General features: G+C 44.4%; 1 protein-coding gene across 2 annotated transcripts in view; it reads right to left on the reverse strand.

The window, feature by feature from the left end:
* styxl2 (serine/threonine/tyrosine interacting like 2) overlaps positions 1-12,622 on the reverse strand; it is a 33,986-nt gene that overhangs the window by 13,521 nt on the left and 7,843 nt on the right. For both annotated transcript variants that reach the window (XM_023154670.3, XM_004562537.3), the window contains exons 4-5: positions 10,383-10,614; positions 9,357-9,574 (exon numbers count right to left, since the gene is read on the reverse strand). In XM_023154670.3, coding sequence (XP_023010438.2) covers positions 9,357-9,574; positions 10,383-10,614 — 450 coding nt within the window. The remainder of the gene's footprint in view (positions 1-9,356; positions 9,575-10,382; positions 10,615-12,622) is intronic.

A 12,622-nucleotide genomic window follows, 5' to 3' on the forward strand; every position in this document is an offset into this window, starting at 1 on the left:
AAAGAAATACTTTTCTTTCTTATTCTCATTTAAAATGTCTAGCTTTTAAAAAATAATTATCTGAATCTTACAACAAACAATTGATAGATTGATGCATATATACCATCAGAACAGTGTACATCACTGTCACAACAGTGTTTGTTTTCATTCAAAGGCTTTATGATTTTTGCTATAATGGTGGGCCGGTCTCTAGTTGTGTGTAGTAGTTGTGTGCAGGGTGGCGGCCAGGAGCGGAGGCCCTGGAGGACTGACCCCCGGCTGCCAAGACTGGCAATAGGGACATGGAATGTCACCTCTCTGGTGGGGAAGGAGCCTGAGTTAGTGCGTGAGGTTGAGAGGTACCGGCTAGATATAGTCGGGCTCACCTCTACGCATGGCTTGGGCTCTGGAACCAGTCTCCTGGAGAGGGGCTGGACTCTGTCTCAGTCTGGAGTTGCCCCTGGTGAGAGGCGGCGGGCTGGGGTGGGTATCCTAATATCCCCTCGGCTTGCTGCCGGTACGTTGGGGTTTTTCCCGGTGGACGAGAGGGTTTGTTCCCTGCGCCTTAGGGTCGGGGAACGGGTCCTGACTGTCATCTGCGCTTATGCGCCGAGTGGCAGTTCAGAGTACCCAGCCTTCTTAGAGTCCCTGGGGGGGGGGGGGGGTGCTGGAGGGTGCTCCACCTGGAGACTCTGTTGTCCTGCTGGGAGACTTCAATGCTCACGTGGGTAACGACAGCGAGACCTGGAGGGGCGTGATTGGGAGGAACGGCCTCCCTGATCTGAACCCGAGCGGTGCTCTGTTATTGGACTTCTGTGCTAATCACAGTTTGGCCATAACGAACACCCTGTTCGAACATAAGAGTGTCCATAAGTGCACGTGGCACCAGGACGCTCTAGGCCGTAGGTCGATGATCGATTTTGTAATCGTATCAGCAGATCTGCGACCATATGTTCTGGACACTCAGGTAAAGAGAGGGGCTGAGCTGTCAACTGATCACCACCTGGTGGTGAGTTGGATCAGGTGGTGGGGGAAGACGCTGGACAGACCTGGTGCACCTAAACGCGTAGTGAGGGTGTGCTGGGAACGTCTAGCAGAGGCCCCAGTCCGCGAGATCTTCAACGCACACCTCCGGCAGAGCTTCAACAGCATTCCGAGGGAGACTGGGGACATTGAGTCCGAATGGACCATGTTCAGCGTCTCCATTGCCGAAGCTGCTGCATTGAGCTGCGGCCGCAAGGTGGTTGGTGCCTGCCGTGGTGGTAATCCCCGAACCAAATGGTGGACACCAGAGGTGAAGGGAGCCACCAGGCTGAAGAAGGAGTCCTATCGGGCTTGGTTAGCCTGTGGGACTCCGGAGGCAGCCGACAGGTATCGACAGGCCAAGCGGAATGCGGCTCGGGCAGTGGCTGAAGCAAAAACTCGGGTGTGGGAGGAGTTCGGAGAGGCCATGGAAAAAGACTTTCGGACTGCCTCGAAGAGATTCTGGCAAACCGTCAGACGTCTCAGGAGGGGAAAGCGGTGCTCTACCTGCACTGTGTATAGTGCTGGCGGAGCGCTGCTGACGTCGACTGAGAAAATTGTCAGGCGGTGGAAGGAATACTTCGAGGACCTCCTTAATCCCACTGACACGTCTTCCGAGGAGGAAGCATAGTCTGGGGATGAGGGGAATGACCCGCCAATTTCCGGGGGCGAGGTCACTGAGGCAGTTAAACAACTCCTTGGTGGCAGAGCCCCTGGTGTTGATGAGGTCCGCCCCGAGTTCCTGAAGGCTCTGGACGTTGTAGGGCTGTCCTGGTTGACACGCCTCTGCAATGTTGCGTGGAGATCAGGGGCAGTACCTGTGGACTGGCAGACCGGGGTGGTGGTCCCCATCTTTAAGAAAGGGGACCGGAGGGTGTGTTCCAACTACAGGGGGATCACACTCCTCAGCCTCCCTGGGAAAGTCTATGCCAGGGTGCTGGAAAGGAGAGTTCGTCCGTTAGTCGAACCTCGGATACAGGAGGAACAATGCGGTTTTCGTCCTGGTCGCGGAACACTGGACCAGCTCTTTATCCTCTCCAGGATACTTGAGGGTGCATGGGAGTTTGCCCAACCAGTCTACATGTGTTTTGTGGACTTGGAGAAGGCATTCGACCGTGTCCCTCGGGGTGTCCTGTGGGAGGTGTTGCGGGAATATGGGGTGTCTGGCCCATTGCTACGGGCCATTCGATCCCTATACAACCGTTGCAAGAGCTTGGTTCGCATTGCCGGCAATAAGTCGGACTCGTTCCTGGTGGGTGATGGGCTCCGCCAGGGCTGCCCTTTGTCTCCGGTTCTGTTCATAATTTTTATGGACAGGATTTCTAGGCGCAGCCAAGTGGCGGAGGGCTTTTGCTTTGGTGGCCTCAGAATCTCATTTCTGATTTTTGCAGATGATGTGGTTCTGTTGGCTTCATCGGGTGAGGGCCTCCAGCTCGCACTGGAACGGTTCGCAGCCGAGTGTGAAGCAGCGGGAATGAGGATCAGCACCTCCAAATCTGAGGCCATGGTTCTCAGCCGGAAAAGGGTGGAGTGCCCACTCCGGGTCGGGGATGAGCTCCTGCCCCAAGTGGAGGAGTTCAAGTATCTCGGGGTCTTGTTCGCGAGTGATGGGAGAAGGGAGCCGGAGATCGACAGACGGATTGGGGCTGCAGCTGCAGTAATGCGGACGCTGCACCGGTCCGTCGTGGTGAAGAGGGAGCTGAGTGTAAAAGCGAAGCTCTCAATTTACCGGTCGATCTACGTCCCTACCCTCACCTATGGCCACGAGCTGTGGGTAGTGACCGAAAGAACGAGATCGCGGATACAAGCGGCAGAAATGAGCTTCCTCCGAAGGGTGGCTGGCCTCTCCCTTAGAGATAGGGTGAGAAGTTCGGCCATCCGGGAGGGGCTCAGAGTAGAGCAGCTGCTGCTCCACATCGAAAGGAGCCAGCTGAGGTGGTTCGGGCATCTGACAAGGATGCCCCCTGGGCGCCTCTTGGGTGAGGTGTTCCAGGCATGTCCCACCGGGAGGAGGCCCCGGGGCAGACCCAGGACACGCTGGAGAGATTATATCTCTCGGCTGGCCTGGGAACGCCTTGGTATTCCCCCGGATAAGCTGGAGGAGGTGGCTGGGGAGAGGGAGGTCTGGGCCTCTTTGCTTAGGCTGCTGCCCCCGCGACCCGGCCCCGGACAAAGCGGATGAAGATGGATGGATGGACGGTCTCTAGTCAAAATGCCCAGGCCAATTTTCTGTCCCAGTCCAGCCCTGTATGCAGCTCATCTGCAGTCTGGTGTTACCTACATCTTCCTATTCAGAAGGAAGAATTTCTGATTTCTGAGTACAATCAAAGCACCACGACTGCAGTTTTTGTGTTGGATGTAAAAGGCGCACATGACACTGTGACGTAGGCTAGAATCATGGCAGCAGTCAATGACGGTCCAGGCGTGGGATTTCTCTCGTGGAAATATGCACATTATCTTTTCCTTTCTATTGGTAGGTGGCACAGTGCACTTGTGGCAAGTAAGCAAGCTAGAAGACTGGCAAAGTTATGGAAGCAACACATTAGCGAGAGAATTCTGAGTAAAACCAAAGTTACTTTCCCTAGTAACTAGTTACTTTGAAAGTAACGAGTAACTTGAAGTAACTGAGTTACTTTTGAGAGAAGTAACTAGTAATGTAACTAAGTTACTATTTTAAAGTAACTTACCCAACACTGTTGATTGGTGATGCAAACTGGAGGGGGTCTATAGTGTCAGGGAACATGTGGTTGATGTGTGTGAGAACCAATTTTTCTAGACACTTCATAATGACTGGTGTGAGTGCCACTGGCCTGATTTCATTGAGGGCGAATGTGTCCAGTCTTTTGGGAACTGGTATAATGATGGAGGATTTAAAAATATGTGGGACTACTGCCTGAGATAGTGACAGGTTGAAGATATCCATGTGCACACAAGCTAGTTGTTCCCCACCAGTGTTGGTCAAGTTACTTGAAAAAAGTAATCAGTAACTAATTACTGATTACTTCCCCCAAAAAGTAATCCCGTTACTTTACTGATTACTTATTTTCAAAAGTAATTAATTACTTAGTTACTTTTTAAAAACATGATTTACAACCTGAATAGGTGATAAAGCGATAGATCTTTCAGCCCAATTCAACTTTTTCTGCATAATCCATCATACAAAATGTAATCAAATGAAAAAGTCTCCTTTTAAAACTTGTTTTATTAGTTTTAATCTTTTAACTTTATGCATGAAGCAAAAATTTAATTACATGCAACATTCTCTGACTGGAAGAAATTTGTTTAACATTTAAACCTATTTTCCAGCACATAAACGAAATTGTTTTTTGGTGTTTTACACTCAGTCTTTTAAATAAATGCAAGTGAAACACAGCAGAAAATAAATAAAATCAAAGACTCAGCGGTCCTGTTGCTCTATTTTCACCTGTAAAGCAGGACTGGGGTAGGCGGAGGTTTACCCTGGTGCAGGTGTGCCGCAGCGGTCAGTTGAAGTCAGTTGAATCCGCGAGTTTCTCTGTGAATTTCCTATTACGTCGTAGCGCACTCGGTGCTTGCTTGGAAGTTTAGGGGTTTTTTTCCGCTGTAAAAACACGTTTTCTTCCCACGCACAACAGACACTAATGTTTTTGTCACGTTTTATGGAATCAAACTCAAAGTAAGGTCAGTACTTCCACGCTTTAAACGCTGCCCGCTCATATTCTCTCCCGCACTCGATATATTATCCATTGTTGATCTGCACACAGCTGTTGTCACGAACGTCGCACTCGCTTATGTCATTGTCATGAGACATTCTCGCAAAAATTCTCGTTTTAGTAACGCAGTAACGCAGCGTTCCTACGGGAAAGTAACGGTAATCTAATTACCATTTTTGCAATAGTAAACTTCGTTACTTGAAAAAAGTAATCGGATTGCTCTCCGTTCCCCACAGGCCTTCAATACTCTGGGAGGAAATTCATCGGGTCCCACAGCCTTGTGGGGGTTCACTTCTTTTCAGAGCTTTCAGGACCTGTGTGTGTGTCACCTGGAGGATGGTCTCCGTGGGGTCACTGGGGGCCTTTGAGGGAGTCTGTGTGTTCTGTCAAACCTGGCATAGAAGGTGTTGAGGCTGTCTGGTAGGGTGGTGTCTCGGGGGTCTGTGGTTGTTGTAGTTCCCCTGTAGTTTGTGACAGCTTGAATTCCCTGCCACATACTGCGTGTGTTGTTGTTCAGGTAGTAGCCTTCAAGTTTTTCTGAGTGGCCCCTCTTTGCTGCGCTGATGGACTTCTGCAGTTCATAGCGGGCAGCTCTCTTATACTCCACCTGATCTCCTGCCTTGAAGGTCTCCCTCCTCTGCCTGATTTTCTGTTTAATGTCTCCATTAAACCGGGGTTTTTGGTTGGGGAAGCTACGCACAGTCCTGTTAAACACTAGTTTATGTAGTCGCTAACAGTCTCTGTGTATTCATGGATGTCGTTAGCTGTTCCTTTGAAGATGCTCAAGTCTGTAGCCTCTAAGCAGCCCTAAAGGCTGGCTTTTGTACCATCAGTCCAGGTGTTAATAGTACTAATTGTGACTGGGTTTTGTTGTAGATGGGTTTTAGCCAGATTGCTAGGTGATCAGACTTTCCAAAATTAGGTTTTGGTTCAGCTGAGAAGGTATTTCTGATGTTGCTGTAACAGTGATTCAGTATTTTATTTCCCCAGTTTGGTTACAAACTGATGCAGTTTAGGCATGTTTTCCCGGAGATTACAGTGATTAAAGTCTCCCAGAACAATTACAGCAGCGTTTGGGTGTTTATTTTCATGCTTGTTGATCATGTCGTGCAGCTCCTTCAGTGCAGCCTCCTCCTTAGCGGACGGGGGGATGTACACGACACTCACAATAATGCACTGCAGTTTTCTGGGCAAATAAAATGGCCTTAACGTTAGAGTGAGAAATTCCACATTTTCAGAGTAGGATTTTGAAGTGATCTTACAGTCAGTACACAATGATTGCTCGACGAGGGCGGCCGTTCCTCCACCATGTATCTTGCCGCTGTCCGTAGTGCCTGCTCTGAAAATCGTGTAGCCCTCTGGTTTGCTTTATCGGGTGTCCTCTCCGCCAGCCAGGTTTCAAAGAAACACAGTATGGAGCACTCCTGAATTTCTTTTTGAATGGAAATCCAAGCTTGGAGTTCGTCCTTTTTATTTTCCAGAGACTGAAAGTTTGCAAGCAGTATTAGCCTTCCTTTGCTAATCATGCGCCAGAACCTTCAGTCAGCCATTCCCCATCTGCCATGCCTCCACTTCGGCTTGTTGTTCTCAGGAGAGTCCCCTGCCTCAGGCCAGCCTAGCATCAGGTCAGCATAGCGTGTTAGCTCTGGGTAGGATTCCAGCAGGTTTGGGTCAACATGTCCAAAATTACTGTGCTCTCGCAGTTTTCGCAAGAGACTAATAAGGAAGAAGAAAGTAAAAAGTAACTTTACTCTGCAATGTTGCCCTCTGAGGGGGCCATCTTACTCGGAAGATGCTCAAGAGCTCAAGAAGATGTGGTGGGTGAAGGTAACAGTGGTCCCAGTGGTAATCGGAGCACTAGGTGCAGTGACTCCCAAGCTAGGCGAGTGGCTCCAGGAGATCTCAGGAACAACGTTGGAGATCTCTGTCCAGAAGAGCGCAGTCCTAGGAATAGCTAAGATACTGCGAAAGGCCCCCAAGCTCCCCATGCCTCTGGTAGAGGACCCAAGCCTGAAGGATAGACAGCCCACAGGGCTGTGATGGGAATTTTTTTTTTAAATATATGGCAGCTATGCAAGTTTGCAATTCTGCTAATCTTCTTTTTTCACAATAAGCAAAACATCCCTCTCTACACCATTTGTGCTCCCCAACAGTTTACAATATTGACAACTGCAACTATAGCACAGCATTCATATCATGACTAAATACTGATGTACTCTTATGTGGTGCTCAGTCAATCCATTGAAAAACTATTAAAAATAATTAATTTAATCAGTTTAACAAAATTAAGAAAGAAATGTAAATATTTAAGCTTTTTAAAAATTATTATTAGTTTTAATTGATCTGAGCATTATGCTTGTAAACTGCTATAAATAAATACAAAAAACAGTTTGTTAATTAACAGCATCATGTTTTCTTAAATGTTTTGCTTGTTTTGACATTAAATGACTCTTAAATATCTTGACATGGAAGATTATTTGTTCGGGGTCTTTCTTCATCACTACAATGGTCTTCATAACATGAAACCTGGCAGAAGTTAATAAGGGGTAAAATATCTGATATATCTAATATCTAATATTATTTAATTTCCTTGCTCTGTAGGTAGGACAATAAGAAAGACAAAATCATTAATCAGTTAATAAAAATGTCCAAATTTGCTCCACAGTCTCCAGGGTGAAGACAAGATATTATTAAGATGCTCTTGCCATAGTCTTCCAGCAACATTTTAGGCTGTGTTAAGTAAGAAGCACAGTCAACAACACTGTGACTATGCCATTTCCTTCCAGGAATACTCTGTGTTCTCTGTCGGCACAAGAAATTCTTCTCAGAAACTGGGATGTTGAAAAGATCACTGATCAGATGTTTGGGATCTGTTAATGCGTCACTGTTGACCTCCACTCCAGGACAAGTATTGAAAAAGTGCTTTTAGCAAACCTTGGTAAAATAAGTGCATTGTGTATCATGTCTGTGAGCTAAATGATAAAATAAATGAATGATTAAAGGTCCGTGGGAACCAGAGATCACAAAATAAACACTCTATTGATGAAGACAGACACAAAACCACTGCCAAAGTTTCTGTTTCTGTTTGATCTGTGGATGTCAATCTAGGTTATTCGCTGAGTTTTTCAGGTAGCTTCCTCACAGGAAGTTAGCAATGACTAAAGAATGCAAGAAATGTAGACTCTCTGTGAGGAAAATATCAACGTCAGATATATTTGTTTTGATATGGCTTTTATATAAGTGTCAGATTCTTTAGTGAACAAATTTAAGAAACATGATAGCTTAAAAAAAAACAAACAACTTTTTTAAGGGTCAAATAATTTTCCAAAAATATACTCTGCCAAATGGTTGATTTGTTCCTTTAAAGTAAATTTTCGAGCTGAAGCTAACCCAACTGCAAAGGTCTGTTTGCAAAGAAATAAAACCTCTTATGATGATTTATTGGTGTTTATATCATAAATGTAATTGTACTACATGACATTCTTGCTAAAATACTTTCATAAGTATGAATATATAATCATTATAATGATAATGATTTATTTATGAGATAAAAAAATCTTATGAACACTTATTTGTGGTCTTAAATCACCAATAAGTGATCATCTTAAACTTGGTGAAAAAAAAATGAGACTCTTTAAACATACTCTGGTTCTTTTTGTTTAACAAATAATAGATGGACTCCAAAACTTTGTATTTTTTCCACTATTCATTCATGCCTACAGTCGACATATAGGAGATACTGATCTTTCTAGCATGCTGGCGCAAGACCTCAAACCCTATGCTATGTACCCCAACACTGAGCCTGTTTGGATTTATCTTTAACCTATGCATCTCAGAAAGGGGGTTAGATTGGGCTGTTTATAAGACAGATTGTTCCCTATTGAACAAGAAACAAATATCTCATAAAAGGTTTTCCCCCAAGTTGCCATGCCAGCTTCTAAGGCTGAGCAACCATAATTCTGCTCCCAACCACACATTGTTTCAGAAGGAGTTGTAGCTACCAAGGTCCTCACAACCACTACCACATTTGGGAACAGACATCTGTCACTTCAGTGTGTTACTGCCCCTCTCCAAGGGCTTTGTAAATCCCAGAAATACAATATGTCCTTTGACTTGAATCCACACACAACCAAATACCACCAGAAATAAAGGGGATTTAATTTCTTATCTAATTTCTAATTTCTCTAGTCAATGAATTTTGTCATGATTCAAATCTGGTCAGTTTTGTGAACCATGCAGTTTTTGTTTTATTCTCAGTTCTGTTTGTTCTGCTTGGTCTCTTATTTTCCTCTGGAGACAATTTTATGTATGGATGTTGCTATGGATTGCTTGTTTTCTTTGTTGTTATTCTTCTCATTCATGAAAAAATAGAAACAGACTTTCCAACTATGAAAAGGCATCACCCCTGTGGGTTTCCAGTTGTGCTAACATCACCAGTCAGCCTTTTAACATGATTTACTCAGTGTGGTTTTTTGGCAAGAGGCGTGAATAAACAAAAATAATAGAAGGGAGAGATGCATATCAAATTCTCCTCTGTGTATTATTTACTTCTAATTTGTCAATAAATCTTACCAGCGGAGTTGATTAGTGTTCAGTGATGTACTCTGAACTCTTCACCACAACAGCAAACACAGATTTCAGAGGAGATGAACCAAATCCTACCTTTGTGCGTCAGCAGAGCATCATCCAAGAATTCGGCGGTGGGTCTAAAGTGCACCGAGATGTCAGCATCAGGGAAGTCGTCTACTTCAATGCCCATGTACTTAATGTTCATGCCGGCGTAAAATGACTCGTTGGTGTAGACTCCTGTACCGTGAGCTGTGTTCAGGATGTGTGTGATGCCTATTCGCTTCAGACGGGCCTTATTCACTGCAACAGACCTGGGGGGGGGGGGGGATCTGTCTTACTGTGTGTAAAATGACCCATCCAAACGTTCAAGCAAACAGCTTTACTAAAAAGCCTCTGCAGAAAATGAAACCTGAGGAACATCACACTCTGGAGAAGAGCAGGGAAATAAACTTTGGAATCAGCCATCTATCACCCTGTTCTGGAGCTTTCAACCACATCACACAATATTCATCAGCTACCAAGGTTGTTTCAGTTAACACGGAACATTTATCTGAGCACTTTTTGGATTTTTAATAGACCAAAAAAAATGGTTGGATAAATTCACCAATAAAGACAGCTTGATTTACACAAAACCTCTGGAACAAGCTGTCAAGTAGACGAGTTAGGACTGTTTGTGCAGATTACTTGTTTATCGCAGACAGATCAGAAAATGGGATTTATAAAATCAATTAGAAGAGGAAAGTCTGTTTCAAGTGAATGATGAGGTGGAATTTGTCTCATATTTGGAAGGATTTCTCTAGCTATTCATTTCCAGCTATCCACTATAAGATTAAAGAAAGGAAATTATGAGAATTTTTATACATTTTTGAATCTTGTGCCATTTCGTCTGATGGGTACTTGCCATGAAAGCAAGAAAATTTGCAAAACCATTCAAAATCCATAAAAATGTAACAGAACTTTCTGTGAACCCTTACTGAAATCTGAAGTTGAACTGAAGTTCATCTTCTAGCACAGATTTGTCTTCTAAAATATCTGTGCCTATGGTCTGGAACTAAGAATAATCCTCTATGATGACTTGTGGAAAAATAATTTAAACAAAACGAGAATGCACCGACTCACTTTTCGGCAATGAAGATGTTGGGCCACACCTCATCCACGGGATTGATGGGAGCCTCTAGGCGGTCCTGCACCATGGCTCTCTGGATGTCCAGCACACAGGGTGTGTTGTAGGGGCTGCGGTCATCGATCATGTCCCTGACACGGTTGTAGAGATCTTCCACCATCAGCTGCTCAGCGGTTTCCAACATGGACTCTGGGATGGACTCAGACCGCACGCCTCGATGTGGCAACTCTGAGGAGGTAAGATAGTAATAAATATGATGGATTCTTGATTGATTTCGTTGTATTATATTAAGAAATTAATGTAAGAAGTCTGTGTGACACAGAAGACAGGATGAGGAGGTTGCGAGATGAACATCTTCAGGTATGCTACAGAACAAATCCAAGTATTTAGGATCAAAGATTTTGAGTGTAAAATTACTCCAACTGTTATGTTTGGTAATTTGTTTTGCGTCTTCCTTGATTGTCTCTGTTGCTACTTCCGACCTTATTTTGGTAATTTGCCTTTGGTTGTTTTATTTCCTGCAGTTTAGTTCTCTTTACTTTCTTTTATATTTCTGCTCTGCTGCATGTGATTTCTCTGATGGTTTCTTGTACTACGTTTTTCCCCCATGCCCCTGTTGGCTGCTCTTATTTCTTAGATTCATGTTTAGTTTGGAGTATTTGAACCTTCCTGGAATTTATCCTTTTATGGTTTATTGTGAAGATGATTCAGCTTAGGATTAAGAAGCTTTTGTTCAGAGCTCCTGCGTTTAGCCCCACTCCCCTGTGGAATCATAACAGCTATGCCACTCCTAAAGGACATACAGGGGTTTAATGTGTGCGCAGCTTCAAAAGAAGCATGCCATTAATGCAGAAACAGGTCACTGCAGCTGTCCTCATCAGCGGTCATCTTCCTCCCTGCAGATGAAACCCGTTTTGATCATTAGGCTGCCTTTAATGCAGTCCAACTTAAGAGGAGAAATTTGATGAAGCCACGAATCTGTCATGCATCACATTAAGCTAATTTCCTCATTCCAGTGGATTGCATCTCCATGTAACAAGATGAAGGAGCAAAACGTGGATTGGCTGTGATTGAAGACTGTTGAGCCACATTAGTCTTCATTGCTTGACACACTGCATATGAATGAGGAGTGAAGAGAGACAGAGTCTGACCCCTGCGCAGTGCTCATCTGCCCTTGGATGACTTTTAAAAGTTCAGTACGGCTGGACAAAGAACAGAGAAATTCATCTGATTGTGGTTTATTATTAATCAGTTAGAATCCCCCCAGAGCTTTGCAAATACAAATCAAATTTCAGATTAAGGCTGGTGAGGAATCATGATATAAAAGCTGATTTTATTTTATTTATTTATTTAGCCTGTAAACAGGCATCTGATGTCTGCTCTGTACTTTTCATCAATAGTTTATGATATATTTATATTTTTTGCCATTTTTGTTTATTTGTTATTAAGTGAAGGAAGCTTCTGTGTGAATTCACTTCACTTCAATTCAATTCAATTTTATTTATATAGCGCCAAAGCACAACAAAAGTCGCCTCAAGGCGCTAGATAGAGAGAAAAACCCAACAATCATATGACCCCCTATGAGCAAGCACTTTGGCACTTTGGGAAGGAAAAAGTCCCTTTTAACAGGAAGAAACCTCCGGCAGAACCAGGCTCAGGGAGGGGCGGCCATCTGTTGCGGTTGGGGTGAGAGAAGGAAGACAGGATAAAAGACATGCTGTGGAAGAGAGACAGAGGTTAATAACAGATATGATTCAATGCAGAGAGGTCTGTTAATACATAGTGAGTGAGAAAGGTGACTGGAAAGGAAAAACTCAATGCATCATGGGAATCCCCCGGCAGCCTATGTCTATTGCAGCATAACTAAGGGAGGATTCAGGGTCACCTGGTCCAGCCCTAACTATATGCTTTAGCAAAAAGGAAAGTTTCAAGCCTAATCTTAAAAGTAGAGATAGTGTCTGTCTCCTGAATCCAAACTGGAAGCTGGTTCCACAGAAGAGGGGCCTGAAAACTGAAGGCTCTGCCTCCCATTCTACTTTTAAATACTCTAGGAACAACAAGTAGGCCTGCAGAGCGAGAGCGAAGTGCTCTAATAGGGTGATATGGTACTACAAGGTCATTAAGATAAGATGGGGCCTGATTATTTAAGACCTTGTATGTGAGGAGCAGGATTTTGAATTCAATTCTGGATTTAACAGGAAGCCAATGAAGGGAAGCCAAAACAGGAGAAAGATGC

Source organism: Maylandia zebra, linkage group LG23, assembly GCF_041146795.1.
Source record: "Maylandia zebra isolate NMK-2024a linkage group LG23, Mzebra_GT3a, whole genome shotgun sequence".
Classification (NCBI taxonomy): Eukaryota; Metazoa; Chordata; class Actinopteri; order Cichliformes; family Cichlidae; genus Maylandia; species Maylandia zebra.